This window comes from Heterodontus francisci, chromosome 4, assembly GCF_036365525.1.
Source record: "Heterodontus francisci isolate sHetFra1 chromosome 4, sHetFra1.hap1, whole genome shotgun sequence".
Lineage (NCBI taxonomy): Eukaryota > Metazoa > Chordata > Chondrichthyes > Heterodontiformes > Heterodontidae > Heterodontus > Heterodontus francisci.
Window position 1 is genome coordinate 139,726,044 of NC_090374.1, and position 25,528 is coordinate 139,751,571.

At 43.0% G+C, this 25,528-nt stretch overlaps 1 protein-coding gene across 1 annotated transcript; it reads left to right on the top strand.

The window, feature by feature from the left end:
• Window positions 1-24,004: 24,004 nt before the first annotated feature.
• On the top strand, window positions 24,005-25,209 carry LOC137368825 (putative nuclease HARBI1). Its single transcript, XM_068029030.1, has 2 exons — window positions 24,005-24,373; window positions 24,820-25,209. Exons 1-2 carry the CDS (start codon window positions 24,005-24,007, stop codon window positions 25,207-25,209), a joined length of 759 nt encoding a protein of 252 aa, XP_067885131.1.
• The last annotated feature ends 319 nt before the right edge of the window (window positions 25,210-25,528 follow it).

A 25,528-nucleotide genomic window follows, 5' to 3' on the forward strand; every position in this document is an offset into this window, starting at 1 on the left:
CAGCAGCTCCAAGCTCCACGAACAATCCGAGGTAACTGTTGCTTTGGGTCCTCTTCCTCCCAATTTGGGGCTCCTTGTATCACCATGGATCTACCTTCTCTGGCCAGAGGCTGGGTCACCCAATATCGTGGTGCCTTGAGCTGGTGGGCTGTTCTGGGCTCTTGTTTTCCACCAACCAAATGCTAATGAGATCCAGACATCAAAATTGACTGAGCCTCTTGCCGGGACTATCAGGCAGCCAGCGGGCAAACTCCGGTGTGTTCATACTCGAAAGCTGAACTGTGGAATGTCTACTCTATGGAAACGTATAGGACAGAACTTCCTGTTTCACTCTTGCTCAAAATAATCATCTGGGCAGATCATACTTAATGCTGGGTGCTTTGGTCTTACAGCCTGACACTTAGAAGTATGTTTCTCTACTTCACTTTCCTCCTTTAAAACGCTCCTTACAGCCTACCTCTTTGACCAAGCTTTTGGTTATCTGACCTAATATCGCCTGATGTGGCTCAGTGTCAAATTTTGTTTTATAAAGCTCCTCTTGGGAAGTTTTTGCTACATTAAAGGTACTATATAAATGCAAATTATTGTTGCTGTTTCAATCTCCAAAATTCACTGACCAATCTAAGGATGTATTTACATAACAGTAGTTGAACTTTGTGGTTTAAAGGATGATAGCTCTACCTTCACCTCAGCCGAATACTACATTAGGGTAATATACACCAAACTCATCCAGCAGGAAACTTATAGGATCAGATCAGCTGCAGTTTTACCCTCACCCTGCCTGATTCTATTTATAATTGAAGTCAATGGAAAGTAAAATTGGGTGGGTGTATAAATGGATGACCAGTCCATCCCATTAGCTTCTCACTAAGTAGGTTAGGGTAAAATTACCCCCATTGTTAATTACAAAGTATAACATGTCTCTTCGTATAAATAGCATCTCATCCAAATTACCATAAGAAATGTCCCGTGTTAGTATATGCAAGTAAATGGTGACCATGAAAATTCATGAAATTGATAATGCATTCCTGTTATACAAGGTTCTGATCTAGGCCATTGGTTTCTATCTGAGGCTATTTGGGGCCCCACCACATTAAACATGGCCCATGATGTATGGAGGAGCTGGGATGACAAGCAGGGAATTCCCATACCCCAGCTTCCCTTCAATTGAGTAACTGGATGCAGAACAAACCTGACATGCAGGTCATCTAAAGGACAGAGTTGTGACTACTGAGATTTCCTTGCCTGGAAGATCCAGAAATCGTTCCATGCATTTTCTGTACTTTTCTTATAAAGGTGTCTATCACTTTCACTGTTCCACCTTTTTTTTTGGGGGGGGAGCATCAGAAGCCAGCCAAAGCTGTCATCTGTTATTACTTCTCCCACCCTTCACCCTCTCCACTAAGAGACACCCAAGATTCACTCATAAGCCTACAACTTCCATGTAGATTAGGTGATCTCCCATGGACACTGGATACTCTGGTAGGGTTTCGACTGGAGGTAACTGGCACCTACTCAATTTCATCTGTAGAGCTGGCCCATGCAAACCTTGAGTCGTGTGTCTCACATATATTTTCTCCATCATACTTTTGGTATTATAATTCCAGCATCACACTGAAGGCATTGCATTGCAAATATCACACTTTAGATGGGTTGTATTTGTCAAATTGTATCTGATTGGCTCAAACGTCAAAGTCATAAGACGGCAAACACTCACAACTGAGCAAACTGATGACAAAGCTGTTAGCAAGGAGGAATGAAATCCACTCATACAGTTTATTTATTTATTTCTGATGAAGAGTCACAGATCTGAAATGTTAACTCTGTTTCTCTCTACACAGATACTGCCAGACCTGCTGAGTATTTCTGACACCTTCTGTTCTCATTTCAGAATTCCAGCATCTGCAGCATTTTGCTCTTACCTCACATATTTGTCCCTAGAATGTGCAGAACTGTTTGATAACAGGGCTGACCATTTTCTGAATGTTCCAGGACTTGCTGGTTGTAACCCCTCCCCGCCCCTGCATCAGTAATTGAATGTTAAATTAACGTGGACAAATGCCCTTAGAGAGACCATTACTAGAGGTAACTCGGTTTGGTAATTTTTGTACAAAACATCAAAAACAAACCTTTGCTATTTGTGTTTTATATCAATGATTTGAAAGCTGGGAAAGAGATAAAATTGTCAAAATTTGACAATGACATCAAGGTGAATGGTAGGAGGTTACAAACAATCAGCAGATGACTAAATAGATGAAAGGGTCCAGACCCTGAGAAATGGGAAATTACATTCAACATCAATCAGTGCAAAGTGATGGTATGAGGAAAAGCCAACAAAGATTGAATTATAAATTAAATGGCATTTGTCTCCAGGATACAGCACATAAAAAGGATTTGGGACAGACCATTGAAACCATCTGCACCATGTGTGACAGAGCTAAATAGCAGCTATAGATTGTACAGGACATGGAGTAAAACACAAGTCACAGGATATAATACTGATCATCTACAGGTAATGTTTCATCCAAAACCAGAGAACTCTGTGAAACTCTGGTCACCCTATTCTGCACATCATGGCATTAGAAAAAGTGCACCAAACAACTCAGTTACAAGGAATGTTACGTAAGATGATTCTGTTTATATGGAGGAAGAGGATCTTATTGAGATATTCAAGGTTGTTAAGGATTTGAAAAAGTTCAAGTCTGGATAACTGCTTACCATAGTCCTGAGAATAAGAATGAAGAAACACACAATATAGGAGTTGAACAGCTATTTGGCAAAATCAGCTGAGGAGTGAAGGTTCTGAACTCCTGTTTTTGCACTATGAAGCTGGCAAGATGGACTAAAATGATCTTTTTCAGTCCTGTAAATTCCAACATTAGTTCAAATTCCTTTTAATTGCTGATGAACTCAGAAACTACAGCTAGAAGTCTCAATGCCTTAAAAAAATCCAATCTATATTTTCTTGAAGAAAGGGTGATAATTTAACAAGTACACAGGCCCAGTGCATTTTGAAATTTCAGGCGCAAAATGCCCATCACTTTTTAACCATTTTCAACATGTATTCTATTAGATCTCCTCTTAATACCCGAACATACGGATTAGGAGCGGGAGTAGGCCACTCGGCCCCTCGAGCCTGTACCGCCATTCAATAAGTTCATGGCTGAACTGATTACTCCACATTACCACCTACCCCGATAACCTTTCACCTCCTCGCTTATTAAGAATCTATCTACTTCTTCCTTAAACATATTCAAAGACTCTGCTTCCACTGCCTTTTGAGGAAGAGAGTTTCAAAGACTCACGACCCTCTGAGAGAAATAAATTCTCCTCATCTCTGTCTTAAATGGGTGACCCCTTATTTTTAAACAGTGACCCCTGGTTCTAGATTCTCCTACAAGGGGAAACATCCTTTCCACATCCACCCTGTCAAGATCCCTCAGGATCTTATATGTTTCAATTAAGTCGCCTCTTACTCTTCTAAATTCCAATGGATACAAGCCTAGCTGGTCCAATCTTTCCTCATCAGATAGCCCGCCCATTCCAGGTATTAGTCCAGTAAACCTTCTCTAAACTGCTTCCAACACATTTACATCCTTCCTTAAATAAGGAGACCAATACTGTACACAGTACTCCAGATTTGGTCGCACCAATGCCCTGTATAGCTGAAGCATAACCTCCCCACTTTTGTATTCAATTCCTCTCACGATAAACAATAACATTCTATTAGCTTTCCTAATTACGCACTGTACCTGCATACTGACCTTTTGTGAGTTATGCACTAGGACAGCCAGATCCCTCTGCATCTCAGAGCTCTGCAATCTCTCATCATTTAGATAATATGCATCTTTGTTATTCTTCCTGCCAAAATGGACAACTTTGCATTTTTCCACATTATACTCCATCTGCCAGATTTTTGCCCACTCACTTAACCTGTCTATAGCCCTTTGTAGCCTCCTTATGTCCTCTTCACAACCTACTTTCCAACCTATCTTTGTGTCATCAGCAAATTTAGCAATCATACCTTTGGTTCTTTCTTCTAAGTCATTCATATAAATTGTAAACAGTTGAGGCTCCAGCACAGATACCACTGTTACATCTTGCCAACCAGAAAATGATCTATTTATGCCTACTATCTGTTTCCTGTTAGCTAGCCAATCTTCTATCCATGCCAGTATGTTACCCCCTACACCATGAGCTTTTATTTCTTGCAATAACCTTTGATGTGGCACCGTATCAAATGCCTTCTGGAAATCTAAGTACAATACATTCACCAGTTCCCCTTCATCCACAGCACATGTAACTCCTTCAAAGAACTCCAATAAATCGGTTAAACATGATTTCCCTTTCACAAAACCATGTTGACTCTGCCTGATTACCTTCAATTTTTTGAAGTGGCCTGCTATACTGCCTTTAATAATAGCTTCTAACATTTTCCCTAAGACAGATGTTAAGCTTACTGGCCTGTAATTTCCTGCTTTCTGTCTCCCTCCTTTTTTGAATAAAGGAATTACAGTCGCTATTTTCCAGTCTAGCGGAACCGTCCCCTAATCTAGGGAATTTTGGAAAATTAAAACTAACGCATCAACTATATCACTAGCCACTTCTTTTAAGACCCTAGGATGAAGTCTATCAGGACCTGGGGACTTGTCAGCTCGCAGCTCCAACAATTTGTTCAGTACCACTTCCCCGGTGATGGTAATTTTCTTGAGTTCTTCCCTCCCTTCCATTTCCTGACTTACAGCTATTATGGGATGTTACTTGTATCCTCATTAGTGAAGACTGATGCAAAATACCTGTTCAGTTCATCTGCCATCTCCTTATTATCCATTATTAATTCTCCAGACTCACTTTGTTTGTATAGGACCAACGTTCACTTTGTTAACTCTTTTCGTTTTCAAATATCTATAGAAATCTTACTGTTTTTATATTTCTCGCTAGCTTTCTCTCGTACTCTAATTTTACCTTCCTTATCAATCTTTTAGTCAATCTTTGCTGTTTTTTATATTCTGGCAATCTTCTGACCTGCCACCCATCTTTGCATAATTATATGCTTTTTCTTTAAGTTTGATACTATCTTTAACTGTCTTAGTTAACCATGGATGGCAGGTCTCCCCCCAACCCCGCCCCCGTCCGCCACCTTGGAATTTTTCTTTCTTGTTGAAATGTTTTTTGTGTATTCTGAAATATCCCCTTAAATGTCTGCCACCGCATCTCTATTGACCTATCCCTTAACCTAATTTGTCAGTTTACTTTAGCCAGCTCTGCTTTCATGCCCTCATAATTGCCCTTATTTAAAATACTAGTCTAAGACCCACTCTTCTCTCGCTCAATCTGAATGTAAAATTCAATCACATTATGATCGCTGCTACCTAGCGGTGCCTTAACTATGAAGTAATTAATTAATCCTATCTCATTGCACAATACCAGGTCCAGTATAACCTGCTGTTTGGTTCTGCTCCAGAACGTACTGTTCCAAGAAATTATCCCGAAAACATTCAATGTACTCCTCATCTAGGCTACCTGTGCCCATCTGATTTTTCCAGTCTATATGTCGGTTAAAATCCCCCATGATTATCGCCCTACCTTTCTGACTAGCTGCCATTCCCTTATACCCCATCCTACAGTGTTGTTAACGTTAGGTGGCCTGTATGCCACTCCCACAAGTGACTTCTTGCCTTTATCATTTCTCATCTCTACCCAAACTGCTTCTACATCCTGGTTTCCTGAACTTAGGTCATCCCTCTCTATTGCGCTAATACCATCATTAATTAACAGAGCGACCCCTCCACCTTTTTCTAGCTTCCAGGCCTTCCTAAATGCCATGTACCCCTCAATATTCAGGTCCCAATCCATGTTATCCTGCAGCTATGTCTCTGTAATGGCTATCAGATTGTACTTATTTATTTCTATTTGCACTCTCAGTTCATCTGTTTTGTTTCGAATGCTACGTGCATTCAGATACAGAGCCTTTAGTTTTGTCCTTTTATTATTTTTGTAACCTCTAGCCTTATCTGTTGATTTATTTTTATATTTATACACTCTGTCCCTTCCTGTCACAGTCTGTTTATCATTTCCCATATTAATACCTTCATCTCCTGCCTTGTCTTTTCTCCTTGGCTGACCATATCTTCCTAAATTTGATCCCTTGCCCCCATTATTCAGTTTAAAACCCTCTTCTATGTTTCAGTAAAAAAAGGCCAATTTTTGAAACCTTTCTTCATATTTGTAAACTTTTCTTCAAAGTACCATTCTAACGAATCTTTACTCTACCCCTTCCATGGCTAAAAATTCCAAGGTACCAGGGAAAAAAGCTCAATAATGTCCATCTTCGCTGTCTGAGGTACATTATGGGTATATCCTAGCAGGACAAAATCACAAATGTGACAGTCCTCTCAAAGGCAGAGCTCTCAAACATGTTGGCACTAATCAAACAGAGGCGGCTTTGGTGGATCGGACACATCCACAGAATGGAAGACTGTTGCATACCCAAGGACCTTGTTGTGTATGGTGAAGTAGCCCGGAAATGAAGGCCCTAAATATCGACTATTACACCTGGGAGTCACTAGCGGGCGAAAGAGGGAAATGGAGACACATCCTGTGGACTGGTGTGCACTACCACAATGACCAGTTGCCACAGTAGCTTGGCAACAGGCGCCAATGTCAAAAACAACAACTCACGGCGTCACTTGGCAGCTTCACGTGCAGCACTTGTGGCAGAATCTGCCTCTCAAGGATTGGCCATCACAGCCATCAGCAAAGGTGCACCAAGAGAAGACACCCCACCTAAATGGATTGTTTGCTGCGTGCCCATCATAGATGGAAGGATGCCAACAAAATTCCTACAATGTGTTGCCCAGAATTATATATATCTGTGGCCTAACCAATGTCTTGTATAAATTCAACATTGCTATTTTGCTTGAAGGTGTCAGCTGTGGTTTAGTGGTAGAACTCTCGCCTCCGAGTCAGAAGATTGTATGTTCAATTACATTGCAGAGATTTGATCACAAAAATCTGGACTGGTGCTTCAGTGCTGTACTGTCAGAGGTTCTGTGTTTTGGATGAGATGTTAAATTGAGGCGTCTCAGGTGGACGTAAAAGATCCCATACCCGATTTTGAAAGAGAACAGTAGCGTTATCCTTAGTGTCCTGGTCAATATTCATCCCTCAATCAACATCATAAAACAGATTATTTGGTCATTATCACTTTGCTGTTTGTTGGAGTTTGCTGTGCATGAATTGGCTGCTGCATTTCCTAAATTACAACAGTAACTAGACTTCAAAAACGCTTCATTGACTGCAAAGCAATTTGGTACATCCTGAGGTTGTGAAAGGTGCTATATAAATGCAAGTCTTTCTTTTATCGATTGTCCTTTGTAGAGATCCTAATCCTAGTTGTGATTTTTAATGAAAGATGGCTGTTCTACCTGTGCTTCCTCCTTGATTTACACATGCACCCTTCGGCATCTCTATGCTACTCCACTCTGTTAAGAGTCTTATGTGGAGAATTTCTGAAGAATTCTTCAGATTGGCTGCTGTAACTGTGGCAGAAGTTAGGCAGAAATCCTGAATGCAACGTTTCTGCTGATCTTCCACAGAAGTTCGGGTGGCTGATTGGGAGAACCTTGTTTGGGTATACTTCCTTCTATTACCTTGGCTTTTTAATCATCTGCATTTAATTACAACTGCTGTCCACTTACCCAACCTATTTATGGTGTAGAAACATAGTAGCATGTCCTCTCATAAGTTCATTGCATTCTTTCTCATAGTTTTCCATGCCCCTTCATTTTATATCAACACACTTCAATATCATTCCTCTTGCCCCTAAGTCCAAAGCACATTGCAATGGAAAGCAAAGAGGTCCCTAGGTAGTGCTACTACTGACATACCGCCAAACTGAAAATTTGTCTATATATCCCTGCTCCTTGTTTTCTGTCCAGAAAGCAGCATTCCCTTGAACTATAACTTTCAACAGATCTCAGATGGCACTTTACAAACACCTTCTGGAAATTCACATATGTGCAGCATTCATTGCATTTCAACAACAACAACTTATACTGATAAAGCATCTTTAACGTAATAAAATCTCCCAAGACACTTCACAGGATCATTATAAAATAAAATATGGCACCTAGCCACATAAGGAAATATGAGGTCAGATGAATAAAAGCTTGGTCAAATAGCTAGGTTTTAAGGAGTGTCTTAAAGGAGGAAAGTGAGGTAAAGAGGTGGAGAGGTTTATGGAGGGAATTCTGGAGTTTAGGGCCTGGGCAACTGATGGCACAGCCACCAATGGTGGAGCAATTAAACTCAGGGTTGCACAAGAGGCTAGAATTAGATCAGTGCATATTATTCGGAGGGTTGTGGGGCTGGAGAAGATAACAGAGATAGGCAGGAAACCAATGAAGCAATCTTAATGGAAAAGTGGTTGTGGTACTTGGGAGGCTATTAGAGAATGAAGAATGTGAGGTGAGAGGGGTGGGACAAGGTGAGATGCTGAAAGGAGGAGTTGGGGGTCAGGCCAAGGTGTGATCTGGTGATTAATGCCACACTGCCCCAACGGTCTTGGGGCAAATGGTGGAAGGTATAGCCATGTGGCAAAGCTTCATTAAGGGGAAAGGTGTCATCACCCCTCAGACATGTTTCCATCAAGGCCATTATGTTGGTGCAATCATCCACAATAAGTTCATGAATGGCAAGGGCCTTGTTCACAAGTGAATGGGCATTCTAGAGGAAGATGTGCTGAGTGGTGATGAGAGCTGATCTGCTTGCAGAGATCACAGGGTCAACAGTGGGATGGATGACTTGGAGAGGAAGGAGATTGGCATGATTCGCTTCCATCAGCTGCACCAGGCAGGAAGGTTGACGAGAGAGAGGGATGGAGCAATTGCATTGCTGCTTGTAATGAGCCAGTGCTGTGTCTCGATGAACCCTTCGCAGGATGCCAAGAAGGGCACAGAGGGAAACTGTAGGCTTGTCTAAGAGGGATGGCAGCAAGAGAGCAGGAAGGTTCAGGAGTACTGAAGGATTGGGGTAGGGAATTCGGAGGGCAGAGTACTTGAGAGTGGAGAAATGAAAGGAGACAAGACAGTCAAAGAGAGGGGTCTAGAAGGGGTAAAGAGAAATGAAGTAGAAAAAAAAATAAAAGTGGAAATAAAGTCATGGGCTCAAGTCCAAAGTGGGAGCCAAAGTGGGCATACAAATGGACTCGGGGAAAGCTCAAGTTACATCGGTCTGGTTACTTAAAAAGTAGGACACATAAAAACCTGATAGTAAAAGGGAAATAGGAAATAGATAGGGGATAATAACAAGGAGTCCAGAGTTAAAGTTAAAGGTTCTATGTTGAGATAGCAACGACTTAGAGGTGGAGTGGAGTCAGTATGAAGCATCAATGAACTGTTTTGAGTTTGGAGACAGGCAGAGCGAGTGAAGCCATGGAATCATGGAGTAATTTATGACATAGAAAGAGGCCATTCAGCCCATCGAGTCCATGCCAGCTCTCCAGGAAGCTATCCAGTCAGTCCCACTCCCCTGCTCGATCACCGTAGCCCTGCAAGTTTATTTCCTTCAAATGCCCATCCAATTTCCTCTTGAAGTCATTGATTGTCTCTACTTCCAACTGCCTCGTGGGCAGCAGGTTCTAGTAATTATCACTCACCGCATAAAAAAGTTCTTCTTCATATTCCCCCTGCACTTAATGGGATCAGTTTTTCTTGTTCTACCTTATCTAAGCCTGTTATAATCTTGTGCACCTCTATCAAATCTCCCCTCAAACTCCTTTGCTCCAGGGAGAACAACCCCAGCTTTTCTAACCTTGTAACTAAAATCCCCCATGCCTAGAACCATTCTGGTAAGTTCAGAAGCTATTTGAGGATAGAGTAGCAGAGGTTCCACTGATAGTGCTACTTCCATGGGAATGGCGATGCAGGGGGTGTACAGAGTCAGTTGCAGGGCTGAAAGATGATGGCGAAGTTGGAGGAAACTGTAATGAGTTCTTTATGTTGTCTGATGCAACATAAATGAGATGCATGGAGTCCAGTTATGCTGAAGATCTCTAACAGCTTTGTTAACAACTAAACTATTATATTCAGTACAGAGCTAACTATTTACAGAACCTTACTTCGGGTGTTAGAGTTGCAGAGTGACTCTGGCTCTGAGTTACATGACGACATTTTGGTACTTGACTCATTAGCAGTTTAAGATCTTAAAAGGACATCACTCTTAAAGGCAATCATACAACAGATACCATAAAATCCAGAAGCAGCAGTGGTTTGTACTTCAGCCCAGGTGAGTGATCTTCTGATCAGGAACAGAATGAAACAGACTCCCTTCAACTGTAGATACTGGCATTGAGTATCGATTTAAACTACTGAAAATGCTCTCTTATTAGGTCTGCCTTCCTTAACTTGGTGTATCTTTTCCTTTTTCAGTCTAAGATCCTGAATTTCTAGGTCTGCTGGTGGAAACTGTTCTCTCTACACTCTGTGATTTGTTCAAAAATTCAATTAAAGTAGTCAAGCACAATTTGTACTTTACACATCCATGCTGACTGCTTCTAATTAGCTCCTGGGTTTTGAAATGCTCACTCATTTTTTTCCTGTATTATATAACCAAGGACTCTAAATTTCCTTGGGACCAGAGGCATAGTGCCAGCATAAATTGCCAGGATGTGCAGTGCAATTTGGGCAAACTTAAGCAAAACCTGAATGCAGTGGGTCCCAGTCCAGGCTACAGATTCCCAGTTGATGTCTAGGGCAGACAAATCTCACTCTGCTTCAAATATGCTGCATGATATTGCAGAAGGTGACACTGACTGGAGAGATTTGCCATGACACGCCAGACATTTCCTTGTCTCCAGGCTTCTTTGAACCCAGCATTCTGGATACCTGGATGAATCTGATTTATAGGCCAATTAAAGAGTGGAAGAGGAGTCCACCATGGTATTTTTGAAAAATAAAAATCATGCATGGGATGTGGGTGTTGTTGCCAAAGCCAGCACTTATTGGCCATCCTTACTATTACTACTTTTGTATGATGGGAAAAGCTTAAATTGGGATGTCTAATTTGATTATCCATTCAAAGGCCTCCTCAGCTACTATGTGCAGAAATGAGGTGCTTCCCACAAAAGATCTTAGTGAGCAGGTTGATGTGATATTGTCCATGGTCTGGGACTCATGGCCAGAATCGCACTTGGAGTTGTCCCTCATCTTCCAACTGTGGAGCAGATGGCCATATTGTCCATGCCCCCTGTGCAGATTTACTCAAGGCAGGTGGAAGCCAAGGACCTCTGCTGTTGGGTCAGTGATGAGGTGTTGGTTATTTATGCTGCATATGTCCCATGATTCCATCCATCCTAATAGTGGGTTGATACCAGATGCATAATTATTAGTTGCTGTTTCCCAGAAGGGCTGGTATGATTTTAAGTGTTTTCGTGGTTGTTTTTTTAAAAGGTCTCACTGAATGGGAAGGTTGGGGTTGTTCATGTTTTTTTCCATCTCACAGAGCATGATGGCATTGCATGGGAGTTGTGCTAGTTCATTGAGAACTTGCCAGCTAATGACATCAAAAAGACAACTGGATACCCAAAAGTAGTTGCCTGGTCTGAAAAGAATGAAAGCATTGCCCATCTTCAATTGCCCTTGGGAAGGTGATGGTGAGCCCCCTTCTTGAACCACTGCAGTCCGTATGCTGAAGCTACTCCCAGGTGCTGTTAGGATTTTGACTCAGCGATGATGATGGAACAGTAATATAGTTCCAAGTCAGGATGGTGTGTGACTTGGAAAGGAAGTTGGAGGTGCTGGTGTTCCCATGCGCCTGCTGCCCTTGTCATTCCAGTTGGTAGAGGTTGTGGGTTTGGGAGGTGTTGCCGAAGTAACCTTGCCTGGTTGCTGCAGTGCAACCTATAGCTGGTATACGCTGCAGCCATGGTGCATTGGTGGTGGAGGGAGTGAATGTTTAAACTGCAATGAACTGCAAAAGGACATAGACAAGTTGGTGGAATGGGCAGACAGGTGACAGATGAAGCTCAATGCAGAAAAATGTGAAGCGGTTCATTTTGGTAGGAAGAACACAGAGAGACTATATAAAATAAAGGGACAATTCTAAAGGGAGTGCAGGAGCAGAGGAACCTGGGTGTCTATGGGCATAAGTCATTGAAGGTGGCAGGACAGGTTGAGACAGCAGTTAATAAAGCATACAGTATCCTGGGCTTTATTAATAAGGGCATGGAGTACAAGGGCAAGGAAGTTATGTTGAACTTATAAAAAATATTAGTTCAGTCTCGGCTGGAGTATTGCATCCAGTTCTGGGTGCCGCACTTTAAGAAATATATGAGGGCATTGGAGAGAGTGCAAAAAAGATTCCTGAGAATTGTTCCAGGGATGAAGAACTTCTGTTACAAAGGTAGATTGGAGAATTTGGTACTGTATTCCTTGGAGAAGAGAAGGCTGAGAGGTGATTTAACAGAGGTATTCAAAATCCTAACGGGTTGAGACTGATAGAGAGAAACTGCTCGCACTTGTGAAAGGATCAAGAACGAGAGGACACAGATTTAAAGTAATGGGCAAGAGAAGCAAAAGTGACATGAGGAAAAACTTTTTCATGCAGAGAGTGGTTAAGGTCTGGAATGTGCTGCCTGAGAGTGTGGCAGAGGCAGGTTCAATTCAAGCATTCAAAAGGGAATTAGACAGTTATATGAAAAGGAAGAATGTGCAGGGTTATGGGGAGAAGGTGGGGAATGGCACTGAGTGATTTGATTTTTCAGAGAGCTGGTGCAGACATGATGGGCTGAATGGCCTCCTTCTGCACTGTAACAATTCTGTGATTCTGTGATTAAGGAGGTGGATAGTGTCGAGCTCTTTGACTGTTGTTACAGCTCCATTCATTCAGGCAAGTGGAAAGTATTCCATCACACTCCTGACTTGTGTCTTTTAGGTGGTGGAAAAGCTTTGCAAAGTCAAGAGTTGAGTCACTCACCACAGAATATTCAGCTTCTGATTGCTATTGTAGCCACATTATTCATGTGGTTGGTCCAATTAAGTTGCTGGTCAATGGTGACTGTCAGGATGTTGCTGGTGGCAGATTTGATGATGGTAATGCCATTGAATGTCAAAACGAGGTGGTTAGACGCTCTCTTGTTGGAGATGGTTATTTCCTGGCAGTTACCACTTAATAACCCAAGCATGAATGCACCATGGACTGTTTCATTACCTGAGTAAATGCGAATGGAACTGAACACTGCAATCATCAGCGAACATCCCCATTTCTGACCTTATGAGGGAGGGAAGATCATTGATGAAGCAGCTGATGGCCTAGGTCACTGTCCTGAGGAAATCCTGCAGTGATATCCTAAGGCTGAGATGATTGGCTTCTGTGATGGAAACCTTGGTGCAAGACCAGTGGAGAATGTGAGTAAACTGTTTTTTGAACAGATGACTTGTTGAATTCTGTTAAGTGCACTGACTCTGGTTTCAAAGTTCTTTTTTTTGACAGACCCTAACTTGAAAGTGAAACTAAAAACTTCAGGTTTCTGGGGAAATTGAAATTGGTGGGAACCAGACACGACAGAGTCATTTGACCGGAGGCATGTGATTAGAGCTTTCCAGTCTCAGATTTGAAGACTGCAGAGTTCAAGCAGCCTTGCAGGTTGTTTGACAGAGAAGCTACAGAGAGAGAAACCTGACTTTGGAAGCTGACCATTGTCAAATAAGAGTTCTGGCAGCCGTTTCTGGTGACTTAAAGAGTTACTGGTGGAACCACACCAACAAGACTGTCTTGAGCAGGGCTGAGGATGTTTGAAAGGCGACAAGACCGAAATGTTGAAGGGAAGACTGCAATGTTCGCTATCAACAAGAAGACATTACATTTATATCTGCATCTTGGAGGGCAAGAATTGGAAATCTACCTGAAGAAGTACATAGTTTTGAGGAACTTTGTGGCTGTTCGGTGCCATCTTTGCTGAGAGGACTGCCCAGTAAATCCATGAGATCTATCTTTGTTGCATTTGTTAATTAATGTGTAAACTGTAAACTGTATATATTGACTGTGAATTTTCTATTATTTCATGTTTAATTTGTGTTGAATTTGGTTTGGTTGTTAGAATAAGTTATAAAAATGAAATCTTGTGCTTTTTCTGTATTTGGGCCATTCGGTAAATGGTTCGTTTTGTTTGTTGATCTCCAAGGGGATCATAGCACCTCCAACAACCACAGCCATCTTCCTTTGTGCTAGGTATGGCTCCAACCAGTGGAGAGTTTTTCCCCTGATTTCCATTGACTTCAATTTTGGTAGGGCTCCTTGGTGCCATACTCAGTCAAATGCTGCCTGATGTCAAGGGCAGTCACTGTAATTTCACCTTTGGAATTCAGCTCTTTTGTCCATGCTTGGACCAAGGCTGTAATGAGGTCTGGAACCAAGTGATCCTGACAGAACCCAAACTGAGCATCAGTGAGCAGGTTATTGCTGAGCAAGTGCCGCTTGGTTAATGAAACCTTCCTTTACTTTGCTGATAATTGAGAGTAGGCTGATGGGACAGTAATTGGCCGGATTGGATTCATCCTGCATTTTTTGGATAGGACGTTTGTCAGGTAGATGCCAGTACTGTAGCTGTACTGGAACAGCTTGACTAGAGGTGCGGCTAGTTCTGGAGCATTAGTCTCCAATATTATAGCCATAATATTGTAAGGGCCCATAGCCTTTGCTGCATCCAGTGTACTCATCTGTTTATTGATAGATGTGGAGTTTGGCTGAAATCTGGCAACTGTGAGGGTGCGGACCTCAGGAGGAGGTTGAAGGTGGTTGCAAAAGCTTCAGCCTTGTCTTTTGCCCTCATATGCTGGGCTCTGCCATCATTGAAGCTGGGGATGTTCATGGAACCACCTCCTCCTGTTAGTCATTTAATTGCCCACCACCATTCACGACTGGATGTGTAGGACTGCAGATCTTTGATTTGATCTGTTGGTTGTGGGATTGCTTAGCTCTGTTTGTAGCATGCTGCTTCCCTTGTTTAGCATACATGTAGTCCTGTGTTGTAGCTTTACCAGTTTAGAATCTCATTTGCAGGTATGCCTGGTGCTACTCCTGTCAGGCTCTTCTACACTCCTCATTGAACCAGTTTGATGGTAGTAATGGAATGCTGCGTCATGAAGTTACAAATTGTGATGGATTGCAATTTTACTACTGCTGATGGTCCACAGCACCTCATTGATGCCCAGTTTTGAGTTGCTAGCTCTGTCTTCAGTACGAAGAATGGACTTTGTCTTCAAAAGGTCTGCACGGTGGTTAAAGTCCAGACAGCCATGGACAGATGGATCTGTGACAGGTAAATTGGTGACGACAAGATCAAATAGATTTTCCCTTGTGTTGGCTCTCTCACAGCCTGGCGCAAGCCCAGTCTGGCAGATATGTTCTTCAGGACTACTTGGTCAGTAGTGGTGCTACCGCTGTTGGTGATGACCATTGAAGTCCCTCACCCAGGGTATATTCTATGCCTTTGCTACTCTCAGTGCTTCATCTAAGTGGTGTTCAACACGGAGGAGTACAGCTAAGGGTAGGTGGTAATGAGCAAGAGATTTCCTTGCCCATGTTTTACCTGATGCCATGAGACTGATGCCATGGAATTCAGAGTTAAAGTTGAGGACTACCAGGGTCATAAATAAATCTGGAATTAAAAAGCTAGCACCAGTAATGGTGCTCATGAAACTATCAGATTGTTGTTAACCCTCATCTGGTTCAGTAGTGCAAGAGCTGCAGGGGGAATGTGAGGAAGAAATTCTTTACGCAGGGAAGGGTAATGACCTGGAAATCACTGCTCATGAGATGGTGGAACTGGAGATGATCAATGATTTCAAAAGGAAACTGAATGGGCACTTGAAGAAAATAAACTTGCAGGGCTACAAGGATCAAACGGGGAAGTGGTGCTGACTGGATTTCTCCACCGAGAACTCACATGGATCTCGATGGGCTGAATGGCTTGCTTCTCTGCTGTTATGACCGGGTGAGAAAGGGGTCTCAGGCTCTCCTCTTGCCCCTTCTCTGGTTTGGCCGTAACAGGGTTTACCCTTTAAAACACAGTGATTTTAACTTACCACCTCAGTGAGCCTTTGCTCACTGCACTCTCATTACAATTGCAAATGAACCAATCAGACAGGTTTTCTTGGGTTTAAACAAGAAAAGATGTAAGTTTATTAGCCTTATCACCCTATCGCGGTTAAAATTACTAAAATAGGTGATGCAACCTCGCTCGCATGCATTTGAGAGACACACCCATAAATCGATACAGAGGGGAAGAAAGAATTGGGAGGTGGGGCAGGTTGAAGTAGAGTTGGCAATAAATGGAATACGGGTACCGTCCTTTGTCCTTGATGTAATGTCCTTGATTGAAGTTAAGGTCTGGGAGTCCTCGCTGGGGCCACGTGCACAATTCTAAACTTGTTTCTCTCGTACCAGAAGGCCAAAGAGGGGCTTTGTCTGTAGTGTTGAAATCTAATCTGCCACTATGGGTTCTCTGGGACTTTGCTGGAGAGAGAGACAGAGAAAGAGCGATCTTCTCCTTGGTTTTTCCCTTTCTGTGGCACAATTCAAAAAGCCCCAGTCTGGCCAACAGGTAGGTCATGTGACCATCTCTTTGTTTGAAACAGCAGCTTCTTCGAGGGTTGGATTTCAAAGCTTTCCAGACACACTCGGTGAGAGGAGGAGTTCTGGCTCTTACACAGTCAAAGGTGATCACCACTATTGACAAAACCTATCTCGTTAATTGAATCACTGAGCACTCCCATTGTCTGTCTATTCGACTGTCTCTCAGCTAGTCCTGGTCTTTTCAGAACGCAAATGTGCAACCATGTTTGCAGCTGTTCAGTTTTTTTTTAAAACAAGTTCTTTGTAATGTCCAGTAAAAAAGTTTCAAGTAGTGTCCCATATGACAAAATTAATATGTTTCCATTTGGCAGGTGTGATTTCTGTCACACTGCCCTAAATGACTCTATTCTATGATTCCCACCACCTCTGGCAGGTCTGTCCTGCTGGTGGGCAAGGACACACCAAGGCATGGTGATGGGTGAGCCTGGGATGTTGGCTGATAGGTATAATTCTGTGAGTATAACAATGCTGGATCAGTCTAATTTTGTTACTAGACCCCTAGACCTGCCAAGAGTTTGCAGGGTTGACTGCGCTGGGTATGCCTTTTTGTCATTTCTGAATTCAATGTCGGGTGGTCTGTCAGGTTTTACTTGTATTATATTTTTTGTAGCAATTTGATATGACTGAGTGGCTTGCTAGGCCATTTCAGAGGGCAGTTAAGAGTCAACCACATTGCTGTGGTCTGGAGTCACATATAGCCCAGACCAGGCAAGGACAGCAGATTTCCTTCCCTAAAGGGCATTGGTTAACCAGTTGGGTTTTTATGACAATCTTAGGACAAACTTCATGGTCACCATTTCTCAAAAAAATTCCACCTTTATTTAATTGAATTCAAAATTTACAGGCTGCTGTTTGAACTCAAATACTTCAGGTTTATGAATTACTAATCCTGTAACATAACCACTATGCTCCATACCCAGTTTACAGGGTGGAGCGATGGCCTGGAAGACCACATACATTCTGTTTCCTCGGGACTTCATCCGACAACACATTTCCTTCCCTCTTTCTGAAACAGGTGCTCATGATGCTTCCATACTGGCACAGGCAATCACCGTCCACCTGCAAATTACTTGCCTCTGCCCTGATCTCAAATACTTTAGCAGGGCCAGGAAAGAGGTCACCACTGTGCATCAGCAGGCCAAGAATTTTTGGCCCTAGAGGTTTACCCACATCTGAAGTAAGAATAAGTTACCTATAATTTCCTGTCTCATCTTTTTCTTCTTTTACCCACATTTACTTTGGCAGAGTTCCTGTTTCCAAAGATTTTGTAGAATTCTCGTTAGTGCCTCCAATAACTCTTTTCCAACCATCCCAATCTCCTTCAATATTTTATAAAGGAATTACAATTATACACAGTTTCTGGTTTTGCTGACACCAAAGAAAGTGATATATACTCTACTTTTCTGTGATATCATCAGAATCATCAGATTAAATGACAATTTGTACTGAATATTGACCCTGATAAATACTAGTAATCAGCAGTACATTAAAAATCATTAATTTCCTTTTGACTACACTACAAGGCGCTCATTCCTTTTTGCGGAGGCTATCAAATGCAATAAAACCACAAGCATGTTAAATATTGTGTATTATAAAGATTAGAACACTTCACTGTGTGTTATACATTTAGAAATTAATTAAGGACTCTGGTATTAGTTTTCAACCAGTCACATTTTACTCTCATGGATTATGACATCATCTAGGTTCCTCAATTAATTAGATCTCATATCCAACAACTAATATCTTTACATATACTGGTCATAAATTTTCCTTATAATCAGTGATGATTATTTATAACTAACCTTATAACAATTGTCATGCTCACACATAGAGAAATTAAGAACTTATAAAGCAAACCCAAAAACGGGCACTTTTGCTGAAAAACAAGATGAAGTTGAGAGTTCAGGTGACCTTATCCTGTACTGCCAATACATACGGAAACCACAAGAAACTGTAATATAAGGATATGTAAAGGTTCATGCTGGAGACAGTGACAGCAACACCTTCCACCGTAAAGGTGATGATGTAACAGTCACGTGGCAATGGGCTTTGGAAGAAGAGAGTCGCAGCACCCAGGATACCAGCAAAGGATAGTATAAATAATGATGTGTAAAGAATAAAAGAGTTATTTGTTGACCTTATCCAGACTCTGAACTTTCTTAATAACGTCCTAGCTATGTTACAACAACAACACACAATATGGTGGCACTGGTTAAAATGGCCAGAAAGTATTGAAATCACCTTACCTAGTGAAGTAGCGCCAAGAGAACAGCAAACCTTGTCAGAGGACTAAAATGAACTCCAAAGCTACTCCGTAGCTGAACAAGACGCAGACAGTCTGTGAGTCGGCTGTGCAGGCTTTCAGACTGCACCACAGTAGCGTGGTGGTCTGCACCAAAACATCCAGGTCCAGTGATCGGGTTCCGAGTCTCAGCACCTGGCAACAGTCCAGGATTGGGTGAGAGAATTTCAAAGGGGCCATTCTTTGTTAACGGCACATTGGGTTGAAAAAAGCGGGGAGAGAGGTTGATCAGGCGAAAAGGCGACTCAAGAGTGGGTGAAGTTGGCAGTCATTATTCAGCCAGACCAGGGAGAGAAAGCACGGGAGTGGTCGGAAAGTGCAGGAAATCCCGAGAAAGACTCCAACACTTCCACTAAAGCCAGAACAATTTAAAAGGAAGGGAACAACCTAAAAAAGCCTAACAAAGCCTAGGAAAGCAAAATGGACCCAAAATTTGGAATGCCTGAAAGCTTCCATGATCAGGAAGGACCCAATCAGGTAGAACATTGCTTCTTATGGAGAACAAGATTCCTACAATTTAGGATTGCTTTCCAACTCCATACTAAATCAGAAGCAGAACAAGTAAATGCCCTCTTATACTCTATGGGTGCAATTGCAGATGACATGATTGTGAGGCAAGAGATAAATTTGAGCATGTACTTCAAGCCTTTGACAAATATTTCAATTCATACAGCAACAAAATTGTGGAAAAAGCAAAATTTAACAAACACATCCAGAAGACAGGCAAATCTATAGATTATTTTATAAATGATCTGTAGAGATTGGCAGAGGGTTGTGAATATGGTGAATTAAAGGCAGAAAGGCTAGATATGGATTTATTCATGTTCAACGGGAAGCCCTACATAATCATCATTGATTACTTCTCAAGGTGGATAAAAGTGCGACGGTTACATTCAACTGCAACAGAAGCAGATATAAGAATTCTTCAAGACATCTTTGCATCACATGGTATCCCTGAAGAAGTACTGTCAGACAACGGACCACAGTTTGCAAATGAATATTTTACACAGTTTGCGACAAAAATGGGATTTCAACATCTCACAAGTTCACCACATTATCCATGAATGGTGAAGTGGAAAGAGGTGTAAGAACCATAAAGTCCTTATTGAAGAAGATTGAAGACCTTTCAACCTCACTTCTAATTTATTGATTTACACCATTGATGTTTGGACTATCACCTGCTGAGTTACTGATGGGCAGGAAGATAAGAACACAACTTCCTGTGTTGCCTAAACAATTGCTTCCAGGATTGAATGTCTCGGACTACGAGAGAGTAAGAGACCAGCAAAACTCTTATAGAAGGCAAAAAACTCGAATTTACAGGAAAGATTTCATGCCAGAGACTTACCCAAACTGAATAATGGTCAAAGAGTATGGATAGAAAGGTACTGTATGAAGGTACTGTAATCCAGAGAGATGAAAACTACCAGAGATTGTATGTGGTACACACAACTGAAGGGAACATACATAGAAATAGGAGAAACACTAGCCCTATGCCCCAGAAGCAACAGTAAATCATTCATTTGGAAGACCCAGATGAAGATGAACAAACCCAAAGCAAACAGAATACTAAAATCCTTAGTCTCGATCAACCAAGTCAGCAATCCAGACTTACAAGAAAGACACTGGTCATCCCAGTCAGACTATTGGGGAGAGTTGTGAAACTACCTAACAGATTAAATCAGTGAAGTCAGAGACTTGGGGTTGGAATATGTGCAGGAGGTGGGGCTCCCGTTGCCGGGCTGAAAAGGCTGGGGGAGCCCTGCCTCTGCATTTTCTCAGCAACCCCACCCCCCCACCCCCCGGAGCAATCCTCTGGTCTCTTGGAATTAAAGTTTTAGGAGGCGGGATTCCCATCCCTTTAAAGAATGTTTAGGGATGAGGATCCAGCCTCCAAGAGCTGCTGGCCAGTCAGAGGGCTGGCAGCATAGCAGTATTGGCCACCAGAACCAGTGTCCACTGCTGGTACTTCAGAGACCACAGACCCAGGCCCAGAACCACAGGTAGGTGAGGTGGGGTCGCCAGGGTCAGTCCAGAAGGCCCTGGTGAGGGGGGTGGGGGTTTTGTTGGTTGGTCCAGGGGGAGGGTGGTCCAGGGGAGTCCAGTTGTTCCTGGGGAGGGGGGTCCTCCATGGACCATGAATTGAACATGAAGGAGGGAACCCCCCACCCCCAAGCCCACAGGGAGGGGCGCCTCATTTTACAAGGCGTCCTCCCAGTGTGGTGGAGCTAAGATCCCAGTGGTGGCTGGAAGAGGCCCTTAATTGGTCGTTAATAGGCCACATAAGGGGCTCAATTGGTCTCTGGGCGGGAAGGTCATTGTCGGCCTATCTTGCCCCCGGGAAGATTGGAACCAGGAATCCCGGTGTCGGGTTCTGTGGTGGGTGGTTCCGCTCCGATTCTCTGGCCCGCCCCCCATCACGAAACCCGCCTTCCGGAAGAGCACAATATACAAACATATGAACATACGAATTGAGGAACAGGAGTAGGCCGCTTGGCCCTTTGAACCTGCAACACCATTCAACAAGATCATGGCTGATCTGATTGTAACTCCACATTCCCGCCTACCCCCAATAACCTTTCATCCCCTTACTTATCAAGAATCTATCTACCTCCTTAAACTTTATAGTATACACATCATAAAGAATAAGACACATCACCATGAATTTAGGGCCATGGTTTGTTTTGGAGCGTCAGAAGACTGTTATAAACCAGTTACAATCTCATTATCTATGAGATATGAACTCCATCATTAGTTTGTTATCTTGTCCTATTTTTTATTTTATCCTCTATTCTCTACATGCCTCTTAGTGAGTCCTTGAAATTTGGAAAACATTGCAACATTGCTTTCCAATAAAGAGAGTTAAGTGTATTACATCTTCAGTAAAAAAAAATCAGTTATCTCCAAAGGATAAAAACACTTCTATTATGTGAAGCTAAAGGAAAACAAATCTGCAAGATTAAACTTGTAATGCCGAGCTCTCCATAGACAAAAAGAATTGTGCAGGAAACAAAGATAACAGAATATTCATCAATTTATTTATATGACTTCCTCCCAAACATCCGTAATTCTATAAGTCATTAACCTCATCCTGTATGAATCAAATCAAATCTGAGCACACAATTCCCACAGAAAGTAATGGAAAATCTTACAATTCATAAGAGTAAGGGGATTAAAGCTTCCTTGGGAAAAGTATATTGGCCAGTGGACTTCATATGCTGCAACAGCAAAAAAAAGTTATAAAAAGAAGTCGGTTGTTGTAATAAATACAGATCATGATGCTGGTACTATTTGTTATTATGCTGCTCAGTATAAATGTCTTTAGATGAACAAGAAATATCAATGACATTTAATTATCAGTTCATCCAAGATTTTTATTTGTGCTTAATATTATTTATGAGTGCCATTATTCATTTTTTATTCAGCATTCACCTGACTAAAATGGATTCATTTGGAACAATTTCAAAGTTTCAGATATGACAAATTGTGTTTTATAACAAAACATTTTCTTGGATATCACAAGCTTTAAGATCCATAACATCAGAAACATTGCAAGCACAAAACTGTGATATGCTGTGTGAGTCACCATTACACCACTGCGCACTTTTCTGCTTCCACACTGTGTGAGCATAATTTTGGTATCTTTTTACAACAGTATTCCAGAGACATACTAAAATAAATATTAGCTACAGAAGGATTTGCAGAATAAAATTTATTTTGTACCATGGTAGCTGGAATGATGTTGAGCACTTTTGATGGTAAGGACTGTAATAAAATATTCCTCTGTGGAGGTCTTACCTCAGGAACAGAGCTATATGCTTTTAAAGAGCGTAATCAAAGTAAGATTAGAAGAAAATCAAATTTGCATCATGGCTTAAAAGCTCCTGGCCACAAAATTTGGTTCTGTAGTGATGCTGGAGCCGGTGCTACAGAAGCTGGAGGAGCTCAAAATGACGAATGCAGTGCTTCTGGTTATGGATGGTGCAGACCATGTAGGACCCCATGCTGGGAAGGGTGCTGGTACGAGTGCGGCATGCATGCCTTGGGAAATTTTGCAGTGGGCAGATTGTGATGTCAAATAGCCTCCCAGGCTGACTTAACACATGGAAGAGAATTCAACGCAGCCATTTAAAATGGGAATGATGGCATGGTGGGGACGGGGAATCACGTCAGAACTGTTCACCCAGAAATCTGGCGTTGTGACGTCAGTTTCGGATAATGTCAGAGGCCGGAAAGCACCAAGGCGGCATTGACGCCCTGAAGCTACGGGAATCTAATTTAAATTGCTGAGCCGATGATTGTGATACATTTGCATCTAATCCACCACAATTTTGTGATTTAGTGGACAGTAGGCAGCACACACATGCCTTCGGGTTTACGGCCATTAAAAGCTGGCGGCACGAGGCGACAGGCTTCAGTGCCACAACGGGAAGTCAATCATGAACACTGCTGCATAGGTGAAGATGGGGTGTGGAGGCCATTGTCGGACAGTGTTGCTCTGTGCTCGGCAAAGTGTTGTGGGGGGGGGGGGGTTAGGTTCTCGGGGTCTCTGAAAGGGGATTTGGGTCGGTCTCTGACGGGGCGGGGGTTGGGTTTGGAGGCTTTATTGGGTGACCAAACTGTTGTGTGAGCTGCTTGGTCGCCCATACTGCTGGACAAGAGGGTCGGCTATCAGCAAGTGTGGCACTAAGGCACATCAAGGAGTCCGCCGGGAGAAGTAGTAAAGCTCAGTCGCGAAGGCGGGGCCTTCTCTGCATTGACAGTGCTCTGGAGGCCCACTAGACACCTAGCATGGGTCTCATACACCCTGTTGTTTTGGACACCCATGGCATGATGCAGTGCCTCCGACAGGGGGAGGGCCAGGAGCCAGCTACGCCTCCCTGTGAAGCCCCATGATGAGAGCACCACCAGCCGGTCATGCCAAGAAGGGCCCACATATGCCAGAGAGTGTACCGGTCTCAAATCAGCTACCTCCAAATGTCCGAGCAGCATTGTCAGCGAAGACTATAGCTCTCCAGGGAGGCCGTCAATGATTTATATGCCCTGCTACAGGATGAGTTTCGACCTATGGGATTTCAGGAGCACCCTATGCCAGCGGCCCTGAAGATCACCGGGGCACTGAACATTTACACGTCAGGATCTTTTCAAGGATCCACCGGGGACACGTGTGGGGTCTCCCAGGCAGTAGCCTGTCACTGCATCAAGGACGTGACCAATGCCCTGATCAAGAGGGCTGGTGACTATGTCTGCAACCGGACTGACCCTGACAGTCAGTCTGAGAGGGCCATTAGATTCGTGACCATCACTGGATTTCCCAGGGTGCAAGGTGTGATAGATTGTACACTTGTGGCCATCAAGGCTCTAATGGACCAGCCAGCTGCATTCATCAACATCAATGTTCAACTGGTCTGCGACCACCAAAAATGTTTCCTGCAGGTGTGTGCCCGCTTCCCAGGAAGCAGCCACGACACCGACATGTTTAGTTTAGTTTAGAGATACAGCACTGAAACAGGCCCTTCGGTCCACCGAGTCTGTGCCGACCATCAACCACCCATTTATACTAATCCTACACTCCTACTACATCCCAACTGTCCCTATATTTCCCTACCACCTACCTATACTAGGGGCAATTTATAACAGCCAATTTACCTACCAACCTGCAAGTCTTTTGGCTTGTGGGAGGAAACCGGAGCACCCGGAGAAAACCCACGCAGACACAGGGAGAACTTGCAAACTCCACACAGGCAGTACCCAGAATCGAACCCGGGTTGCTGGAGCTGTGAGGCTGCAGTGCTAACCACTGCGCCACTGTGCTGCCCTACTTCTGACATACTTCTGCTGTCCCAGGTACACAGATTTTCAGGTCCCTCACTCGCCTTCAGGTTTGGATTTTTGGGAACAAGGTCTACCTACTGAAGACGTGGCTACTTGTGCCTGTGAGGAATCCTTGCAATGCAGTGGAGGAATGTTCCAACAACTGCCATGGCTTCACCCGAGTGATCATTGAGCAGGCCATTGGGTTGCTGAAGATGAGATTCTGCTGCCTCCTTCGATCTGGTGGAGCCCTGCAGTATGGCCCAGTGAGGGTTTCGCCTATCATGGTGGTCTGCTGTGCTATGCACTATCTAGCTGTGCAGAAGGGGGAACCTTACATGACAATGACGATGCCTGAGCAGCACTCCTCCACTGACAAGGAGGACACAGGGGACGGAGAGAAGGAAGTGCCACTGGATGTTGAATCCCTTGCACCAGAGGCCAGGCAGAATGAGTGAAACGCCAAGGAGGCAAGAAACAACCTCATAATCACCTGCATTCTGCAAAACTGATGCCCACACATAGAAAAAACAATAAAAACTCATCTCAATGCATGTATTCTGTCACCCCCTTTTCATTTGTGTTCCCTGACTTACAACCACTAATGTCCATGGGAGGTCATATCTTAATGAGGGCTGTGGTTACAGTAAGGAGGGAAGGGTAAATTCAGCAGCCTGCAATTAAGGCATAATGGAATAATGACTTTTACACAATGATAATTAATTTCTTGAACAAAATAACTTTATATTAATCATTACGTGCACATGTTAGACACCC

Coding starts and splice junctions, on each gene's coding strand:
- LOC137368825 (XM_068029030.1), top strand. CDS start 24,005: ATGGGATTTCAGGAGCACCCTATGCCAGCGGCCCTGAAGATCACCGGG. Junction 24,374..24,819: donor ACCAAAAATGTTTCCTGCAG/GTGTGTGCCCGC, acceptor ACTCGCCTTCAG/GTTTGGATTTTTGGGAACAA.